This window comes from Bidens hawaiensis, unplaced genomic scaffold, assembly GCF_021521415.1.
Source record: "Bidens hawaiensis isolate Kalapana, Puna unplaced genomic scaffold, B.hawaiensis_p1.1 tig00001685_1, whole genome shotgun sequence".
Lineage (NCBI taxonomy): Eukaryota > Viridiplantae > Streptophyta > Magnoliopsida > Asterales > Asteraceae > Bidens > Bidens hawaiensis.
In genome coordinates this window covers 3,419,509-3,441,115 of record NW_027491095.1, presented here as the reverse complement: position 1 = coordinate 3,441,115, position 21,607 = coordinate 3,419,509, and the positions used below count along the sequence as shown (strand labels likewise).

At 37.8% G+C, this 21,607-nt stretch overlaps 2 protein-coding genes, 1 long non-coding RNA gene and 1 pseudogene across 3 annotated transcripts; all 4 read right to left on the bottom strand.

The window, feature by feature from the left end:
- Nucleotides 1-209: 209 nt before the first annotated feature.
- On the bottom strand, nucleotides 210-2,445 carry LOC143591739 (uncharacterized). Its single transcript, XM_077071859.1, has 4 exons — nucleotides 2,285-2,445; nucleotides 1,557-1,695; nucleotides 1,301-1,434; nucleotides 210-1,207 (listed from the first exon to the last, which is right to left on the bottom strand). Exons 1-4 carry the CDS (start codon nucleotides 2,443-2,445, stop codon nucleotides 301-303), a joined length of 1,341 nt encoding a protein of 446 aa, XP_076927974.1. The 3' UTR covers nucleotides 210-300.
- A 1,123-nt stretch (nucleotides 2,446-3,568) lies between these two features.
- On the bottom strand, nucleotides 3,569-5,181 carry LOC143591616 (uncharacterized). Its single transcript, XR_013145723.1, has 2 exons — nucleotides 5,068-5,181; nucleotides 3,569-3,874 (listed from the first exon to the last, which is right to left on the bottom strand). It is a non-coding gene; the product is annotated as an uncharacterized LOC143591616 (long non-coding RNA).
- Nucleotides 5,182-6,677: 1,496 nt separating this feature from the next.
- On the bottom strand, nucleotides 6,678-11,337 carry LOC143591729 (uncharacterized). Its single transcript, XM_077071851.1, has 10 exons — nucleotides 10,894-11,337; nucleotides 9,473-9,643; nucleotides 9,264-9,383; nucleotides 8,301-8,388; nucleotides 8,136-8,227; nucleotides 7,927-8,031; nucleotides 7,740-7,849; nucleotides 7,572-7,659; nucleotides 7,443-7,478; nucleotides 6,678-7,269 (listed from the first exon to the last, which is right to left on the bottom strand). Exons 1-10 carry the CDS (start codon nucleotides 11,335-11,337, stop codon nucleotides 7,186-7,188), a joined length of 1,338 nt encoding a protein of 445 aa, XP_076927966.1. The 3' UTR covers nucleotides 6,678-7,185.
- A 5,975-nt stretch (nucleotides 11,338-17,312) lies between these two features.
- On the bottom strand, nucleotides 17,313-17,792 carry LOC143592465 (CBL-interacting serine/threonine-protein kinase 11 pseudogene; annotated as a pseudogene).
- Between the last annotated feature and the right edge of the window lie 3,815 nt (nucleotides 17,793-21,607).

Genomic DNA, 21,607 nt, shown 5'->3' with positions numbered 1-21,607 from the left:
ATTTCGCCCCACAATTCGCCTAGGGGGGGGGGGGTGTTCGCGCCCCAAATCCCCCACTTTTCGCCCCTTTTCTCGCCCAATACAATGTCCTAAGGTTTAAGCAATTGGACAAATTGTAACTACTATTCGGGCACTGAAAACATGTGTAACTACTAACATGGCTTCAAGGTATATCGTGCCAAAGCTAAGAAAATAATTACTTTCATGAATGTCAATTAAACATGCATATATGAAATTTTTTGCTCTCTTTAGAGAACAAAAAGTAACTGAATGTATAAGAGTAGCTTTATAGAAAGAAAGTTAAACACATATGGGTGACTCAGTCAAGTCAATGATCTCCGGACATACAACAGAACCTCCTCTTTTCTTCCTAGTTCTATACTCGGGTGATGGAGTAAATAAATCCACCACCTCAATCTCACCAATAGAACCAGATATCTTCTTTTTGGATCCATCATTTTCATTTAATTTTGTTGGAGAAACAACATTAGAACAATCTGGTTCCATATATGACCTCTTTGGTATGTCATAATCTTCATCATCTGAAACGCAAATTGCTTCTTTTCCATTGTTTTGATGATCTGCAGAAACGGAAACTGGTACTGTTTCATGTTCTTTATCATCGTCATCATCCCACATATCCTTATTAGAGCAGGATGGTGGTGGTTCATAATTTTCATCATCTGAAACACAATATGCTTCTTTACCATTGTTATGATGATTTGCAGAAATAGAAACTGGTATTGTTTTATGTTCTATATCATCATTGTCATAATCCCAAGTACCCTTATTAGTGCATGATGGTTGTTCATAATTTTCATCATCTGAAACACAATATGCTTCTTCTTCATTGTTTTGAAGATCTGCAGAAACAGAAACTTGTATTCTTTCGGGTTCTTTATCAGCAACCGGTGGTTGTTCATAATTTTCTGAAACAAAAAATGCTTCTTCTTCATTGTTGTGATGACTTATAGTATAAACAACTGGAATCGATACATCTTCAAATGATTTTCCTGGTTCTTCATCATCATCAGATAAACCATTTTCAAATCCGAACATATCATCTTCATCTTGTTTACATCCTTCTGTGTAACACGGTAGCTCATCCATGGAACGAATGTGTACCCTCATGTGGCTCGGTAATGTAGGGCAGCCAGCATAATGCTTCGTATATTTTGTTGAAAAAAAGTTCACATTCAAATTCAAGCTGATCAACAAAGATGGTATAGGTTATTATTAAAATTATATTATCTTTGAAATCATATTTGTCACACTAATTATTTATTATAAGTTAACATACTTGTTCCACGTTGGTAGTGTGAGCATTGTGTAAGCCAATTTAATCTTATTTGCAAGCCCGCCAAGTGACTTAAAACCAACCGCCGCTTTTCTAACCGCTAGTGATTCCACAGGGTGTTGCCAAGCCCACTCAAACTGCGCCAATTGACCCAAATTATAATTGCAGTTCAAAGAAATCTTAGAATTACCCATGAAATTCAAACAAAGTTAACATATTTAAAGTTGTGATATATTTTGATTATTTCACTAAGCAATACCTGAAGTGCAGTAACGTTAGTTGGGAAACCGTATATGCAGAGTACCATTTCCCACGGACGTTTCTTCTTGGTCCTTGACGCGCCACTGCATAATTCCCCATTATGTTGCCTGATTCGCCTCCTTGGATTCACTGTAAACCTACACAATCAGCACCAATAATATACACATCATGTGATTAAATGGAAAGTCAATAAGTCATTCAAAATGATAACTTGCTAATGGTTGTAAAATCGCGCCTCCGCGCTGATTAATCCTCGATTAATCGCAAATCGGCGTTGGACCGATAGGATTTCACCAAATCGGTCCAAATAATCAGTAATCTCGAAATTGAATAAAATTAGTCAAAAAATTGGCCAAATTCCGGACAAAATTCATACAAATGAGTCAAACTAATTTCACCAGATTGGTCCAATTAATCGATAATATCAAAATTAGTCAAAATTTGTTTTCTTCGTAGTTAGGTTCATTTTTGAAAGGTGAGGTACAAATTGGCAATTGATGAAGAATGAATACGAGCAACAATTGATGGTAAATACAAAAAGAGCTTGAGATCTAAATAAAGGCAGATGATTAAACAACAAACAGCAGATAGATCTTATAACAATCAAATGAGTTTGAACATATATTATTAACACATATAGATCGCCAATATAATAGCAATAATAATAATAATAATCAGAAACAAAACCCTAACAACTGAAACGAAAGCGTATGATTAATTAATTACCCGATGTAAGTATGTCCTTTGTATCTAGGGCAGAGTGACGTCAGCAGATAGCAAGCGAAGAAGCCTGATTTGTTGTTTTCATCGGCGGCTTCTGAATCCTCCTCAGATCGTTGATCTCTGGATTCATCTTCTTTTGATTGACGCTCCTTTCGTTTCCTCATACTCTCTCTATGTTAACCGTTAACTCGCACTGTTTGCTGTTAAATAAAATCTGACCGTTGCGATTGTTGTAATAATAATTCGTTATCCGGTTCCAACCGACGAACCGGGCTTTGCCAAACTCTTACTTACAGCCTACAGCTCCAATTCAACTTTTTTTATATTCTATATAGTCCAATAATGAATTGGCCCAGGCCCAACGCTACTGGTTGATTATCTAAATGTTTATAATAGAGAGAGAGATGCACAATATTATCCTAAAATAAAACATACGATCAAAAGTCAAAACCGGTTTCAAAACTCACCTGACCCGAAAGTTTGACATCTACTGAAACCGGTTGGGCCAAAACCAGTTTAATCCCTGTTTCAGTCTGAACCGCTTCGTGTTATTTCCCTTCCATAATGGTTCAAACCAAACAGATTTAGACCCAAACCGTGTTTACCTATGTCAGTCAGAATCGAACCATTTTGACTCAAAATCGGTTTGTGCACCTCTACTTTAGGAGATAAATAAAAGAAAACCGAAAAATGATTCTTATGCACAAAAGATATGTTTAAAAAAATGTAAATATAATATAAGAGAGAGAAATGAAAATGATCAAGTAATTTATGGATCAGACAATTTTTATAAACACATGATTTAAGCTATATTAATTACTTAAACCTGTAGGTGCAATGGGAACTTTTACTTTTAAATATGTGAACTCGGTATCTATTGTTTGTCAAACTAAAAGTGTTTGATTATTATCACTAACAAACGAAGAAATCCAGCAAATCCATATGATATGATCATCTTACCAACAATCATAATATTACAGATATATAAGCTCAACCCCTATCAGATTTTTCCCAGAATTGAACCCCCACCCTTTCGTCTCCACCAGGTTTCGTTTTCTGGAAAAGCAACTGATACCAGACCTGTAACATTACAGGTCATTCATTCCGATATTTATTTGGCGTAAAGGTATTTTCAAAGCTGCTGTTCTTGGAAGACTGATATAAGATATCGCAACAAAAAAACTATATCGTTTTAACACGGCTTAAAAATCGTGTAAAAACCGGTATTGTACTTTGTTCTCCTTTATTCCTGACCCATCACACACACAAAATAAATAAATAAATTACAAAAAAACAAACAAACAAACTTTATTCTATCAATATTCAATCACATTTCTCCAGTATCAACCCTATCAAACAAACACACCTAAACATCCAAAAAACAGTGTTTTACATTTTACAGCTTCAAGACTAACAACAGTAAAGAAGCTAAAACGTGACATACAGAAAGAAAACAAGATTATGACACTATAGAGCCTAAATATCATGAGTATGCGTTCATACAACAAACGATTATCAAACCCAACATTCATATCTGCTTCAATTCCAACCTGTACAAAGAAAAGAAAGCCCACATCCACACCAAGTTTCCACCTGCAAATTTGACATATTTTGATGATTAAATTACACGTTACAAAAGAAAGACTGATCAATGTACTTTTGTTCTTAAGTGATACGAAAACAGGTCTTTTTCACAATTAATGATATGTTGAGAACTGCATAAGATGTGTACATTTCGCTTCAACAAAAAAGGTTAAAATAACTGAAAACATATTTTTATTTCTCTCTCCACACTGTCTTTGATTTTATCTCCTCTCTCCTGAATTTTTGTAAAAAATATATAAAGATGTGCATATAAGACATAGAGACTATCAATATTGTATTTTTATATATCAAATTTAGAAATGCTGAAATATACATGCATTCTAGTCAATTTGTATACTAAAAAGTAACATATTTAATGCAGTACTTGCAGTTACCAAGATATTATGGGCCCCGAAAAGAAGGCTTTCCTCTTAAAGATAAATATAGATCAACACATTCTGGTAGGAAAAACAATGCAGGCTGCTATCTAAAACCATACCCTAAGCGGTTCTGCACAATATCACTGTACTTACAATTCTTGTAAAGTTGTAAGTTCATAAGGTTGTCTGCTTTTAATTAATCAAACAAACCTATATTCATATACCACAATCACGACACACGGATTAGAGGATTAAATGCCTAATAAATCCCACGTATTAAAGAATTTGACTTTTCTTGTGGGATAAAAATTAGCAATTAAAGAAAGAAGAATCAATAGAACACTCATCATGTCCGTGACAACTTTGTAAACATAGATACAAGGATTTTTCATCATACTAAATTTGCAGGCATATTACAACAACTGCATTCCTGTTAACCAGTTTTTGGAATATCAGTAATTCGTCAAACGGTCAAAACCGGTTATTGCCAATAACCAGTTACAGTCCTAACTGGTTTTGCGTGGAAAATCCCTAACTTAAGTAACTGGTTCGGTTCAGTTCGGTTAACCGATAATAACCTATTAAGATTAACATTAACTGATTAAAATTAACCTTCTTAACAATAACTGTATGATTCCTAACCATCAGTTAGTATCGATCGTTGTTTCGATTTGAACTCCTCAAGTTGTACTTTAAATGCATATAACACTTAACACATCCACTAATAATATTCCAATAAATTTGAATGCAAATTAATAATAATAAACTTTAAATGCATCCCCCAAACTAACCAATTTGAGACAAATTATCAACTAAACTCACAATTGAGACGATTAATCCGCCTTTTTCGAGACGGAAACCAGGTTCCTCCACAAATACCTTCCACTGGCCATATCAACAAAAGTCCAAAATCCCTTCACAAAGGCACCGTAAACCTAAATTCACACATTTACACATATTCATCATCACAATCCGAAAATTGAAATTAAAAACCCTAAATAAGAAAACCTTATTATTATTGGATGATTTATTTTCAACGGCGGCGGAGTCGTCGGCGGTGGAGTCGTGGTGGGATTGAGATTTGATGTTGCGTAGAACGAAGAATCCGGCGAGAGTTGCCGACAGAAAAATGAGAATAATTCGTAATGGACACATTGTATTGTTTCTCTCTCTACAAATTGAAGTTGAAGGTTAGAGAGAGAAACTAATTGTTGGTTGAATCACTGAGATCCATTCAGGCCACAAAGTTTTTAGTAATACTCAATTTTTTATTTATTATTGACTTATTAATCTTGCTTCTTTTTTTAACTTATTTTCCCTCCTTTTCCAAAGAGTATTTTCATAAATTCAAACTCTAGCAATATTAGAATTTGAAAAGGCTAAACACCAATTTTTGTGGTAACTGAAAATCTATGGATGGTAGTTGGTAAGTGGTAACTAGGCAATGTTTAATACAGAACCGCTTTAACGTAATGAATTTTGATAGTTGTGTGTGTATTGTTTCGTTGATTTAGAGGGTGTTTGGGATTCCTTATTTTACTTCCTTATAACTTTTCATTAAGTTAATATATTACAACATTGTAACTTATGAAACTTTTCCTCTCATAATATAAGCAATCCCAAACACCTTATTACTTTTGAAAAAGTTAATAAGTTATAAGTTGGCTAAAATAAGCAATCCCATCACCCCCCCCCCCCCCTTTAACAAATGAGAGAAATAGTGTTTAGATGGTTGCATAATGGTCATGTGTGTGGCCCCTTTGGTATTGTTTTTCTTTTCACTGCCAAGATTATGATATTTTGAGATCACAAAATTGTGTGATTTGGTGGTTGAGAGGCATTTAAGTAACAGCTTATAAATCATATTAAACCAAGTATGAAATGTACAATATAAAAGACAAGAAAGCTCCACACGTTATGAACCGTCTTTTCTATACACTTGTAGCTATGATGTAACATGCCATGGGTCGTGCTTTGAGATTTTCGCAAGTTGAAAAGGGTTACTAGTCGCATGAGCTAAAAGCACAACATTGAGTAGCTTTATGGCACTTGAAATTTCAAAATGAAGCACATTTTGCAAGTATGAAGGGTGTATTAAAAAAATGCACACTTTGTGATACTCGAAATTCCAAACGATGGGTGTATCAAAAAGATGTTATCTAAATCAATATCGTGACACCTTGGACAAATCTTGCATCGTTGTATCATAAAAAATGAACGACCTTAAATATACTATCAATAAGTTTTAAATGTATAGGCTGTGAATTAGATTAGAAGTCTCAAATTGGTGATCACTAAAAAGTTACCACTTAGTTAACATAGATGATATTTTGTTAAAATCATGTCACAATCCATGATAAAGTCATGTTTTCAATACCTAATTTTAAAGACTTGCAAATGACAAATCTACAACTTCATATGGTCCATCCACCAGCAAGAGAGAGAGAACATTATAATTAGTTATAACCACCTCACTATGATGTCAAATTGTCAATAGTCACACTATTGCACTACAAAAGTACCAAAAATCACTGAACCTGGGCCACTTATACAGATAAACATAAACTCACCACCAAATTCATTAAAAGCCACCAAGAGGCCCACCCACTAAAAAAAGTCAATATAGCATTTGACTTTTAAACTCAAAACAAATCAGCATCCAAATTTTAGATTGATATTATAAATCTAACACCCACCATCTGTTACTAGCTACATATACTAGTGCAACTACCAAATATCTTATTAAACTTTAAAGTTTTCCTAACATATTTAAAGTTAATACTGAAATTGATTTTCGACTAGAAAAGTCAAAATATTTTACGCTCTCTTATATGAAGATGCAGTGGCCTCATATGCAACATAAATGTGACAACATCAAACCAATGCTGCAATTCAGCTTCTAATTTAAGAGAAGAAGCAAAAAAAATGACAAAAATACCACTAGAGTCGTGCAAACCGAGAAACGTTTGAAAGTACTGTTCTTAAACTTCTAATCCCAGCTCCGGTTTTTGAGCTAACCATCATCTGCATGTAAACAAAAGCCAATCAAATACATATTTGACTTTTTAAGGGTCAAAGAAAGTTCTACTTAACGCCAAATTAACAAACACATTTTTTTTCTTTTGTGTAAAAAAACTTGAAAATTATGTTTCATGACACAACAAGAGATAAAATTTAAACAAGTCAACCGTTCTTACCAAGGGCTGAATAGCAGATTTCTTCGTTTTAAGGCTCTGTAAAAGATATGATATTATGCATTATAAAAAACAATAATATCTTGAAGCATAAACATAAAAAACACAATAATAATAAAATAAAAAACCCACCTCCTCAATTTGCATTGCATGCCTCGCTACATCAATCGGGAATGATAAATCTGTTTTTGTCAACACTATCTGGTATTTGGTTTTTGACCTGGCATTTAAAATAATAAGAAAACACTTGGGTATAATATTATGGTAAATATTATTACATTAAAATAGTTATTTGCTTACCTTTCCATTAAATCAACAAGTTCATGATCCCTTGGCTTCATACCCCACTTTGTGTCAATCAAAAGACATACGCGTTTTAATCCTTCACGAGTGGACACATATTCTTTCACCTAACATTAACAAAAGAAATTAAAAACAACTTATATTCCAATTAAAACGAACAACAATATTATTAAACCACACTTACAAGTTCTTCCCATGACTCCTTGACTTCGTCTTTTGCATAAGCAAAACCGTACCCAGGTAAATCCACTAAGCATAACTTTGATGCAAGGTTGAAAAAATTGATAGTCTACACAATATTTTATTATAAATGATTTTCTTAGATTTTCTTATTTATTCAATATCATATCAAACATCCTTTAAATAATTTGAGCAAAAAGGATGATGTGGCACCTGAGTGAGACCGGGTTTGTCTGATGTTCTAACCACGCCCCATTGTCTGGTAAGTGAGTTTAACAAAGATGATTTGCCCACATTTGACCTACCTAATAATAAATCAAAAAAATAAGAATATTATGTCAAGTTAAAAGTGGACTTATATTGATTAAAAATTTATACCTGCAAATGCAATTTCTGGAAGATCGGGAGGTGGGAAAGATGAAGAAACTTTTACAGCAGCAAAAAATGCCAGTTTATTCCTGAAAACCTGCAAACATTCAGATATTTATGAACGCGTCAAATGGGCCAAATCCATGAATTATAACTAGCATTTTTAATCATATATTTATGAACAGGTCAAAAAGGTCAAATCCGTGAAAATATAGTGCAAACAGCTTCTAAATTAGGGGCGGCAATTCCTGACACAACACAAACAAAACAGGATTTTAGGTGACCAACGCGACCTGTGTTTTTGAACAGGCCAACCCAAACACGACTTGTTTAAAAAACCTGTCAGCCAAAACAGGAACCGTTAAAAAGTAGGTTGACATGTTAACCCTTTAAAGAGAATTTAAAGAAGTTAATATTTTGATTTGAGAGATGAAAAGTGTTTAGAACTTGAAGTTAGACAACTTGATATTCAAATTTTGATGTAGCCGTTAACTTTTAAAGATGAAATTTATTAATTTGTTTCCCTTTTGAATATTTTGATACTAAGTCACCAGATATTACTCATATTCCCGAACACAACTCGTTTTTAAGTGGAATCAAGACACGACACGAATAACTATATGGATCGGATTAGAGTTAATGAATTCAACCCGAAACTCGAAACCCGTCAACAAGACACGTTTTACACCTGTATTCTAAATCTCTGATACTAATATACTATATTAATATTGTAATGATATGGTCTTTCATCTTTGTAAGCAAAATCAACACTCTAATCCTTTATACAACATTCATAAACTTTAAACTACAGTGCCTCCGGTCAACCTGACACGTTTTAGCCCGAACAAAAAACTACCCATTACCCAGCTGCCCGACCTGCCCATTTAGCCACCTCTAAAACTATTAAAACCATTGGTGCATTCCACATATGCAAATTAATTAACTCAAAAATATTATATGAGTGCAGCTTACGGATTCTTCGATTCGCTCTCGTTCTGCGCTTGTAGAGAAGGGAACATTATCTAACGGGGAAGGAAGTTCAATATTGTATCCCGCCTTTTTGAACTCAATTTCACGTCTGCGGCCCAATAACTACAATAATAAATATCCAAGAATTACATCACAACATAAAAACATATCCAACTTATAAAATAACATAAACATGACCAACAAAAAATTACATTTTCATTCACAAACGACACAATGGATGGGCTCGGTTGTATGGCCCGAAACTGTGCGTTTTTTGACATCTCAACATTGCCTTCAGTATCTGAATCTTTCTTTTGCTCTGTGGCTTTATCTAAATAAGCAAGACACCAATATAATACTTTGTTACAATCATTAATAACATATTATAAGAGTTACAGAAAATGAAAAAACAGCCAAAATTTACTTGGCTCTATAACTTTAACACATCCATGAATCAGATGATACCTTTGTATGATATATTATCTGGAATTGTTCAAGAAAACTATACATGAAAACTATTACAAGAATAATATTTACTTGGTGTCTTGAGCATTCATAACTATTGTGATGATTTATCTTAAAAAGACTGTGATGTATGTAACTTGAAGCTAAGGAGTTAAGTATGTGATAAAGCCAAAGTGGGAAGCTTAAAGGTGTTGAATGAGTAGATTTTTTTAAAAAAATTGATATTTCTTCCTCTTTATTCACATTTATAGCTTAAAAGGGCAAGTAGAGGTATTTGCATAGGTTTACTAATTTCTTTTTCTGTCTCTTTGCTCTGTTATCAGTCGCTCCTTTAGTTTACTCACCATTATATGTTAAAGGTAGTTTACAACTTGCACTATCATAGCTATTTTTATGTTATCTGGATTACTACACTCTATACTGTAAACGTGAAAAAATAATAATAAACAAGATTAAAAGTAAAATAAGGGGTTTTTTTAGCCAGGGTCTCAGCGGGAGAAGAAACTCTATTCTTCTTGAATAGCGGTAAGGCTTGCCCCCATAACACAGTCCCTAGAACCTACTAATAGCTTTGTTACGAGTGCGATTATACTGGGTCCAACAACAATCCTACTCAAAGCAAAGCTACTGGTAGAGTCTGGGAAAAATACAGAGGTAGCTTCCGCTAAGAGTCTTAAAGGCCCTCGATTGAAGTTATACTGGGTACGTTTGTTGTTCTTCATATGTATATGTTGCAAGTAAGATACAAGAGCATGCAATTTACTAGTTGAACTAATATTGGTATACAAACCGCGTTAGGCTCCTTTCAACTTTGGCTTATACATCCTTAGTCAAAAAGCAACAAAAACAAGCCACAAAGCTTCAAAAATAATAGACTTTGTATAAAACCCGAGAAAAAAGTTATTGAATTATTCATAATCTTCCCCATAATATATATTTTACGTTTATCTCAAAAGTCAAAACTTGTTTAACAGAAGTTTGTGTTTGACTATTAGTCAATAATGACCAAGCATGAGAATCTTGTAGACTGAAATCAGTATACTAATACATTGCACCAAGTAATATTTGCAACATAGTAATCTTGCACTTATCTTGAGGCATCGAGCATATTAAATCAAACCTAAAAACATAAACACATACATGATAAAAATCACGAAATCAAACTGACCAATGTAGGTAGATTATCGTCAAACCGCTTATTCGCAGTATCATGCGGATACTCAACCCGAATCAACAGCCTCTTCCTCCTCGGCCGATCAAACAATGCCACTGAATCATCCGCCACATTCTCCTTTTTCTTCAACTTCTTCACCCCAAATTTGCGTTCCTCCCCAACACCTCCTAACCGTTTACTATTCTCAAACTTCACATCTCCATTTTTCCTCACAAAACCATCCTTATTCTCCCCATTATCACTTCTCTTTCTTCTATCACCCCCTGCATCTTGTGCTCCCCACTTTCTAGTTTTTAAACCGAATTTATTCCCGTTAAATTCCGCTCCTTTCAAACCGCTACGACTGGATTTAAATCCCCTTCCTCTAATCCCATCACCTTCAATTCTTTTCACACCGTCATTTCTTCTCTTATAATTTCCATTCAAAATTTGAGGCATTTTTATTATTAATAATATAATCACTTTTCCTTCTTCTATCACCTCCTGCATCCTGTCCTCCCCACTTTCTAGTTTTTAACCCGAATTTATTCCCGTTAATTTCGCTACGATTCGATTCCAATCCCCTTCCACTATTCTCATCACCTTCACCTCTTTTCACACTATTATTTCTTCTCTTATAATCTCCATCCTTAAAATTATTTCCCAAAATGCCCTTTTTCTTAGAATCTAGGGTTTTAAACTTATCCCTAGACGAACTAACGAATTTACTAGCTGCAAACTTTGCTCGGTTCTTAAGATTACTATGCTTCGATCTCGTTGATTGATCCATACTAAGTCACAATAATGAAATCAGATAACGATGATTAAGCTTAATTAAATCATTAAAATAAAGAGTTTGTGTACAATTGAAGAGAAATGATATACTGATTACCTTTCGTCTTGGTGTGATTACTGCAAACGGAAGCTTAATTAAGCATTTTGGTTAGTGTTGCCGCCAAATCAATTTGGTTTCTTCAGCTCTGTTAGTAAAGGAGGTTACTGTGTTTTGTTGCCCTGTTTCTGTTTGTTGTTAATTATTTGGGCCTGATCCAATTTTGGCCCAATTAAGGCCTAATGGGCTAGTGCAATTGTAGAATTTTTTTTTATTTATTTATTTAAAATGATTTATGACATGAATTTGTTTGGCATGTGTAATGCGTTTGTGTGTGGTTTGGTGTATAGACGTTTAACTTGTTTGAAATAGGTTGGTGTAAAATTGTGTTGTTTTAATGTTTTTTGAAAAATCTTATGCTCGTTGCTCACGTAATGAGTATTTGTTTATAGCACATACACGAGATCACAAACAAGGACAAATATGTGAGAACACACGTACATATGAGCATGCGTGAAACATGTATATGTCAAATTTATATACAAATAGGTTGGTTTGATGTTTAACATTTTCGTGTGTTTGTGTTTGTGTTTGTGCTTGAAGCTGACACCGGCTTGATGATGGCCTGTCACTTTGGTTTATAGAAGCTATACCAAGTGACGAGTCCATGACTTTTGGGCTTATTGTATATACAGAAGAGAGAGTGAGGATGCACTTAAATGTTCATAATTGTCTCAATTTCTAGCTCTCGTCTTGTCTCGCTATTGTCTTCGTTTTTATCACAGCCTTTTATCATGTTGATGACGGCTAGATTGTTTGCACTTTGCATTAGTGGTCTAGTGCAACCGGTTTTCGGATCGGAGTTTGTTATTGACGTGCTCCCGTTCAAACTTCATGTTTATTTTGTTTCGCGTAGTTAGTTGTCATGTGACTATCTTTTCCAATCTTGTACTTAAATTTAGGGGTTACTTTTATGAGTCGGTTTGTAATTTGGTCTCGTCTTATTTAGTTTCTTACCAGCCTAAGTTTTTTTTAATAAAACTTTTCGTTTAGAAAAACATTAAAAAAGTAAATAAACTAATTAGCACAAACAACAACCAACTTTTAGATTTATATATATGATAGCAATGCCCTTCGATTCTTATTGAATGGTTTTATACCACCAAAACAGGCAAAAGCTTTATATTTACATATTCAACACTAGAAATCAAAACATTCGATATTGTGGTCTATTTTACGAAATAATAAAATGGATAAATGTTGGCACATCATTAATGAATACTTATCATTAAAATACTAATGTAGAATACCAAAAATTAGGATGTTGCAAGTTTATCTACTCACATGATCGATTAGCTTTCGTGTATGGGCAAATATAAGTGGACATACGTACTCCACCAAACAACGTTAGCTTTCATCATAAATTTTCATTTATGATGAGAATAGTAAACATAAATGCCTTCCTAATGCAACTCTTTTGGCCCGTCTATTAATGCAACTTGTGACATTTATTTGACATTGTTATTTGTTTCAGACAAATTGAAAACCATTTTAAAACATTTATTCAGCCAAATATTTCTGGACCATTCATTCCAACATATATTCTACAATGCCACAAACATATATGCAATATCAAGACTAGCATGTGACATTTTAATTATAAGACCAACTACTCTAGCAATTTAGCAATACCGCATGTGAATTTCTTCTTATATGAAAATGAGATCGAGATAACAAAATGTGAAAATCACGTAAAATAAGAGATGGATCGAGATCAAAAGTTGTGAAAAACAGAGATATCATGATTAGAACTCTAGATTAACAAACAAGTGAACAACTACATGCAATTGGCATTACATTACAAGGAGAAACAACGTGATACTTCTATACGACAAGTGTGTGTAGCGTCAGGGGGGGGTGAGCAATGGATGACACCCACCCGCCACCTCTGGGCCTGCTCCGAGAAGGCGAAATTTTTTTTGGGCTAAAGGGGAAATTTTTTTGAACCTTAAACAAAAGAAACATTTTGTAGGGTCTAAACAATTTAATTTTAAATGAGTTTACTTGATTATGATTTGAGTTGTGTAAAAAACTTTGGTATATAAATAAATATAAAATTATCTCAAATAAGACTAGAACTCAGAATCATTTGATTAGATGTCATACCCCTTTACCACTAGACCAAGCTAGTGGTTATGTAATTATGTTGAAACACTGATTATACATATTTTTTAGACAGAATTACAAATTTTGTTCTTTAAAAAAAGCCAAATTACGCTGACAAGGAAAAATCACTACCAACCTGGTTCCTTTTTCCCATTTCAATCTCTCTCTCTCCTCTCGTCTTCTTCTCTCTCTACACCATCACTACCAACCTGGTTCCTTTTTCCCATTTCTCATTTTTCCGCCGACAAGGAAAAATCACCACCGCCGCGCCTTTCTTTTTCCTCAATCTCATGTTGGCTGCCAAACTCTTACTCCCAGCACAGAAAATTTCGCAAAGCCCAAACATAACCACGACCCCATCAACATCAAACCTAGGGTTTTGTAATCCAATAGCCTGAGAACCAAATGAATGGTTTTGGAATTTCTGATCTACGGCCGGACCGGCTGGATCGACGGTCTACTGGGAAAAATATGTGAATCCCAGAACATCAGTTACCCCACCTCCACTCACTTTCCACTATCACCGCTCCATTTATTATTATTTGTATGGAACCGTTTCAATTCGGTGAGGAGATACAAAGCTTGATGGCGGTGGTACCACCGCCGGAGTCCGGCTACTCCTTCACCGCGCTGCTAGAGCTTCCGCCGAACCTGGCGGTGAAGCTGTTACACTCACCGGAACCTTCCTCGGTCTTTCCGCCAATCCAAACCGACAATTCGGTGAAACAAGAGCCGATTGATGACTCCGACTCGATTCTTAATTCCTCACCGTCAGATCCGGTGGTCTCCAAATCCACCAAGCGGAAGGACAGAGACAGAATTGTGCGTATCGGTTTCTGACGTCATTGTTCCTTCAGGCTAATTATGTTCTAATTTTATTATTATTATTATTATTACTACTACTACTGTGAATAAATTAGGTTTAAAAGCAAATCGGAGAGGTGGTGCTTGATGCGACGGTGGCGAACGGTTAGGGATGGTGGTGCTAGATTCGATGGTGGCAGGTGGTTAAGGTTGGGTGATGGCAGGTGATGGTGTTAGTGAAGGCGGCGGTGGTTGTTGCTGGAGGTTGAATGGTGGTGTGAAGGTGGATGTTGATGGTGGGTTTAGTGGTGGTGGATGAAATCCAGAAGAAAGAGATAGTTTTATGTAAACTTTTTGTAGGTGCAGACGAAAAGACCAATATGCCCTCACATGCGTCTCACGTGAGGGTATTTAACTGAGTTTTTCTAACCGAGTTAGCGTAAATGACATAACGTGTAGGAAAAAAATGTTTAAAGGACACCGCCTGCAAAGAAACTAAAAAAAGGACACGAACCGTAATTTGACGTTTTTTAAAGGACAAAATTTGTAATTCTGTCTATTTTTTATTAATAAAAATACATATAATTTATTTTAAAAAAAATTCGGACCTAGCGGGGTGTCAAGCGTGTGATCGTCGACTACCCTGCTATGGCTTTAGGCCGGCCCTGCGCCACCTAAAGATGGATGATTATTGATGATTCTAAATGTTCTCACGAAACTTTTGTAGCTTGTAAGTGTGATCACGGATCACCTAGTTCATTGGTGGTAGGACTTTTCACTATTCTTATGAGCTAAGAGGCTATTAAATAATGTGAAAATTCTCAAAATGTTTTATTTGAAGAGAGTCCCATGAAATGTATCCCACAAATCAAGTGGGATTTTGTGTTATGTCCACTTAAATCAGACGGGACGACTTTCATCCACCCAAAGGAGGCGACAGAACGAGTTTTGCCCCAAATCACACGGGACAACGTGTTTTGTTCCCAAATCATGCTGTGTTTTGTTCCCAAATCAATCGCTCCGGACGTGTTTTGAGGGGATAAAATTAGATTTCCAAATTTTGGGTGAAAAACGTGAAATATGTCTTCTGGGAATTTTTCGTTAAGTAATCTCATATTTTAATATTTAAATTAAGATAATAATTTTGTTTCTATTATATCAGTATTAGTGCAGAAACCTTATATAGTTTCTTTCTTGAACAATATAAATTGATTAAGTTCCTAATCAACCGTAACCGAGTATGGATATTTGAGCATGGAGTGTGTGACAAAAAGGTGCAAGTATTGAATTTTGTCACTATTTATCACTGCTTACGTTTCAAGTGTTCACATGTTTTTTCTTGTAATTAGATGACGTGTTTGATGTAACACAATGAAAACCATAAAAGATCACCACGTATTAGCCTTGTTGACTAACGTGGTTTTGCCAACACAAATAGTCTTGAGTTAGGTTTGTCGACAAAAATCATTCAACCATCAAAAAGATAGACAACTATTATGATATTATAGAAGCCAAGTCAAAGATGGCAACATTGATGCATGATGATGGTAAAAACAAACCTACCAAAAGTGTTACATTTGAAAGATTTATAAACCATACTCAAATCAAATTTCCAAATTTGGAAAAAAACATATAGGGTGTTTCATATTTCGTTATTGATCGAATCGATTTGAGGTATACAGTTTGATTGACGGTTTATGATTTGAAAACCCTACCGTTAGACATTTGAAACACAAAGCCAATGTAAACGTCATAAATAATTTAAAATATAGAGATACGTACATGTAAAGTATTCTCTCAACGTTTTTTTACATCACGTGTTTCAAGTTTCCAACTAGGCATAGCAATTACTTTGTCAAACCGAGCAACTCAAAACCATGAACAATCCGATTCAGATCTCAAACAAATCGACTTGCTTCCGTTTATATGATCCGATTAGTTTCAACAATTTATTAACAACCCAACATTTAATAATCATTTTCTATTTATATTCTCAAACAATAAATAAAGCATGTATTATTTTACAACAAAATCAAAACTTACAATTGATGCCCCAATGATTTACAAGGCAAGTTACATGCTATATACAAATTCATACACTCCTTTTTGTAATTTTGACCGCTTTGCTTATTTCCGCAGTAATTATTCCACTCTCGGTAAATAATCTTGTGTAAAAAACAAAACAAACATGCCAAAAATATATGTATCTATAACTAGGGGTGTGACAAAACAAAACTCTAATACCTGAAATTTGAGATATCTGAATTTGAACACCCCTAATCTGTATGCTAATATGTATGGTTTTGTACATACACGCGCCATATGCATCGCCGGTGAGTCACTAGCTCTCGGCTACCTGTACATCCGGTCGTTCAACCAACTCCGATCTGATTCTGTTATTCCACAACTCGTCGTAGAACTCGTTACCTCCACCGCTACATTGAACCTCCACCACCACTAACTTCATCGTCAACCGGAAAACCTCGATTTCAAGCACGTCCTTACCATTCCGACCGATCAGATCCACGCTCCAATCCTTTTGTTTATGGATTCTAACATCCGAGTCCTTAACAATCTCCTCAACTCTCTCGATCACCTTCTCTGGCGACTCCTCCACCGCTATCCGCTCGCTCTATACTGATGGCACGCTACTCGTGCCGTCAAACAACGGCGTTAAGTTTAATCCAGATGAAAACGAAATAATATCAAACGCGTTTAACGCCTTTGATTTACCCTTCCCACGCTTGGTTACCGTTTCCAGATCAATAGAATCTTTAAATCCTTTCCTAAACCACGGATCGGCTTTGATCTCATCGACGGTGATCCTCGTCTCAGGTTTCGTGTCCAGTAACCTCGACAACAGCCTCCGGAGATCCGAAGACATCCATTTAGGACACCGGTACTCGCCTTTATATATCTTCTTATACATCATCATCAAATTGGCATCATTAAAGGGCAAAAACCCTGCATTCATCACAAATAATATTATCCCACACGACCAGATATCCGCTTTCGCCCCGTCGTATCCTCTTTTTGTTAAAATCTCGGGCGAGACATACGACGGGGTGCCACATAACGTATGCAGCAACCCGTCCGCACGGATCTGATCCATCAACGTGCTCAATCCGAAATCGGAGACCTACCTTCAGGTCTCCGTTCTCATCAATTAATATGTTTTCCGGTTTCAGATCACGATGAAAGACACCGTGTGAATGACAATACCCAATCGCGGAAACCAGCTGCTGAAAGTACCGCCGGCTCTGCGATTCTGAAGAAACACTAACCGGACCCCGGGCAGATTACGGGTAACCTGGGGGTTAGATAGGTGTTTCCCACGAGGGGTTAGACCCGGCAAAGATGGTTCTTCTGATAACCTGCAAAACAGACACCGTGAGCTCGTCACTGAGAAAGGGGGGGTTCCTCCTTGTGACCACCCTCCGGCGTGAGAATCAGACTAGATTGCTCTTTAAATATAAATGTATATTAAGAGATTGCAAGAGCAGATATCAGGTATAATATGATGATAATATGATAAGATAAGATGATCATACCATTTGTGGTATTTATAGCCGAAGGTAGGTTTCCAAGGAGGTGTGGCCGGCTGAATAGTATTCCTGTTCTACCAACTGTGGCCTACGCACGTGCCCTGCTGGTAGTTGGTGGGTAGACAGCGGCTGACATTGACCAGGCCTGCTGTGTACTATTCCTTTTCCACCAACTGCCGGCTATGCACGTGGTATGACAGGAGTTGGTGAGTAGGCAGCGGCTAATAGTGACATACAGTACAAGAGCATGCTGCTCGCCATACTGTTGTCAATAAGCTGTCGTATCTTTAGTCAGATCTTTTGCCCATACCTTGTCAGGTACAGTACAGAAGATCTTTCCGTATCGTACGGACTGGCTTATGGGCGGGAGTATTCCCCCTCCCGCCTTTGTGCGGGATTGTTCCCGGCTTTGCTCATTCCTTCAGGTGACAACTGTGAGAGCTAAGTGCCTTGTGCGTGTAGCCCTGCTGCGCGGGTGGCCTTCCCTGATGGCTTGTATCCGCAGCTGCGGGAACAGGCAGAGTCCTTCACCATTGGGAGGCATTTTCTGCGGGAACAGCTTGCGTACTGCGATTAAGGACGTCACGTCTCTGAGCATGGTGGGTCCTGCGGATCCAGTTGGTTTCTGCGCAGACGTCTCTCTTCAAGGTGAGTCTTGCGGGTCCAACTGGGCTCTGCTGGGACCTACCTCTTCAAGTCCCCCCAGTCCAATGTTCTTCTCATGAATGTTTAATAAAGTGAGGTGAACTTTTGGACTTAAGCAAAGGGTTTTGAAAAGGGTTTAGTTTTAAGGTTTTCCATGGGGATTCTTCCCGCGGAAGTCCTTGTCACTTGCAGAAATTCCCGACTTTCCTGCTTGATCTTTGGGTATGATGCGGGTAGGTCTGTAACCTCCTCGCTAGTCAGGAGCGTTGAGTCCCACTTGTGTGGATTCTCCATGAGGTTTTGGTAGTTTTGAACATAGTGATCAATTATGTTAAAACCACCAATTCCATCTTGAAGCTTCAAACAATGTAGTTCTCGACGTTCCCGCTATGCGGGGATGTTATTTCCGTTTCCGCAAGCATTGCCCAGAAGATCCTTCTTGGTTTCAATTCCCTGCGGAGCGCTAGGTATGTGAAGGGTTTTGCCTTGACACTGTACTCGCGCTCGTCTTACGGTTACTTTACTTCCAAGGTATTCCTGGCGTCAATTCCCTGCGGGTGCTAGGTATGTGAAGGGTTTTGCCTTAACACTTTACCCGCACCCGTCTTATGGTTACTTGGTTGCCAAGGTATTCCTGGCGTCAATTCCCTGCGGGTGCTAGGTATGTGAAGGGTTTTGCCTTAACACTGTACCCGCACCCGTCTTATGGTTACTTGGTTGCCAAGGTATTCCTGGCGTCAATTCCCTGCGGGTGCTAGGTATGGGAAGGGTTTTGCCTTAACACTGTACCCGCACCCGTCTTATGGTTACTTGGTTGCCAAGGTATTCCTGGCGTCAATTCCCTGCGGGTGCTAGGTATGTGAAGGGTTTCGCCTTAACACTGTACCCGCACCCGTCTTATAGTTACTTGGTTGCCGAGGTATTCTTGGCTTCAATTCCCTGCAGGTGCTAAGTATGTGAAGGGTTTTGCTTTAACACTGTACCCGCACCCGTCTTATGGTTACTTGTTTGCCAAGGTAAGGGGTATTTTCCCGCTTACATTTGAATCTTTTTGAATTTTGAAATTTGAAGAGTTGGTGAAAGGATAAGAACAGTCCAAACCTCTGAAACGTCGTGCGACGGTTTCTTCTGACTGTGTCAGGACGTGCAGGAAGTTATGGTGACGTGACAGTACATGGTCATTCCAGACGCTTTTTCAGGCGCGTGGGCGCGATTTTTCGGGCGCGTGGCCGCGAAATTAATGGTACGCGTCCTTTCAACAGCTATTGCCAGCTTGCTTTTGCCACGTGTCATAGTTTCATTGAACCTTCGATTTCTCTCTCCTCCGCATTAAATTCATCGCATTAATTGCGATTAGTATATAAAGGGGGAGAGGGTTCTTTGTAATCCACACTTTCACTTTTCATCTTCAAAACGATTTCTGGCGAATACTCACCTTTCAGTCGAGCATTCTCTTGAAATCGTTTTCTTCTTTCATCTGCAAGATGTCTTCTCGTGATCTCGAATCTACAGCCCAGGAGGCTGGGGTGTTTGCCGATGACAAGAGTACTGCTGGCGAGTGCCAGTGTGCTCTGCCTGTCGATCTGTATCAGTACATCGTCAGGAAGTTCATGCTCGAGTCTCTCGAGCCTGAGTTTCCTGAACCCCATCAGACGGTGTATGATACCCCTAGAGGCAAGATCGGGGTATATGCTGCATTCTTTGTTTATGGGAATCTTAGGTTCCCATTGACAAAGTTTGTGTACCGTGTCCTGGAGAGGCACGGTGTGCACCTGACCGAGGTGCACCCGATGGCGATCGCGAAGATTCGCTACTTCGAGTGGGTGTGCCGGATTCTGGGCATTGAGCCCTTTGTCGACCGCCTGATGACCTTCTACTCTTGGAGGTGCATCCAGGGGTGGTATACGCTGATAACCCGAATCAAGGGTTTGAAGATTTGCGCAACCGAGCGCAGTCTTCGTTCGTGGAAGCGGGAGTTCTTCTACCTCTCTGCTCGCGCCATCCCCCTTGCCATGAAATTTAAGAATGGGCAAGCTCTCCCAAGCCTTCACGCCTCCAACTACCAGGAGGCGGAATGGTTCTCGAAGATATCCCGAGTCCAATCTCCGGTTTACCGGTTTGCGGAGTCCGGGTTGGTGATGCTCGGGATGAGCCGGGTGTGGAAGGATGCGGATGCGCAAAAGATCCCAATCGTCCTTGAATACGGTTCGAACTCTGTTCCTTACGGTATGCTCTGCTTCTTTTTGTTGATTTAGAATCTCTTCTAACTTCTTTCCTGTTTATTTCAGAGGGGAACGACTTGCAGTCGCTCCTGTATCCGCGGGAGGCTGACAGTCCCGCTCGGATGGGTACTCGTGCTCTAGATGAGAACGAGTTGCCCATCCTAGAACAAACGGCGGATCGGTTCGTGGAGGTCTACCCGCTAGGCCACGAGATCCTGAGCGCCAGGCGGCTAGGTAAGGCGCTATTCAACCCTCGACCCCTCAATGTTGAAACCTCTGCTGGAATTCCTCTAATCTTATGTTCTGATGAGGAATCCGCAGATGGTCCTCCGTTGGTGCGGAAGAAGAAGGCTGCCGGCGGGAAGGGGAAGGAGAAGGTGGCCTCCACTGCCGATCCGGTGCCTCGGTCTGACTCATAGGCCGAGAGCGAGGAGGTGGCGGGGAACCCCGGTGGTGATAAGACCACCGCTCCGGAGGCTGCGACTGTCACCTCCGGAGAGCCCCGGATGACGACG

What these genes read in the sequence shown, in the direction of transcription:
- LOC143591739 (XM_077071859.1), bottom strand. Translation starts at nt 2,445, where the DNA reads ATGAGGAAACGAAAGGAGCGTCAATCAAAAGAAGATGAATCCAGAGAT. An exon ending in AAAGGACATACTTACATCGG is followed by an intron (nt 1,696 to 2,284) that starts GTAATTAATTAA and finishes CTGATTGTGTAG; the next exon opens with GTTTACAGTGAATCCAAGGA. An exon ending in CTAACGTTACTGCACTTCAG is followed by an intron (nt 1,435 to 1,556) that starts GTATTGCTTAGT and finishes CAATTGGCGCAG; the next exon opens with TTTGAGTGGGCTTGGCAACA.
- LOC143591729 (XM_077071851.1), bottom strand. Translation starts at nt 11,337, where the DNA reads ATGCCTCAAATTTTGAATGGAAATTATAAGAGAAGAAATGACGGTGTG. An exon ending in AGGAGTCATGGGAAGAACTT is followed by an intron (nt 7,850 to 7,926) that starts GTAAGTGTGGTT and finishes TGTTAATGTTAG; the next exon opens with GTGAAAGAATATGTGTCCAC. An exon ending in CTTGTTGATTTAATGGAAAG is followed by an intron (nt 7,660 to 7,739) that starts GTAAGCAAATAA and finishes TTTAAATGCCAG; the next exon opens with GTCAAAAACCAAATACCAGA.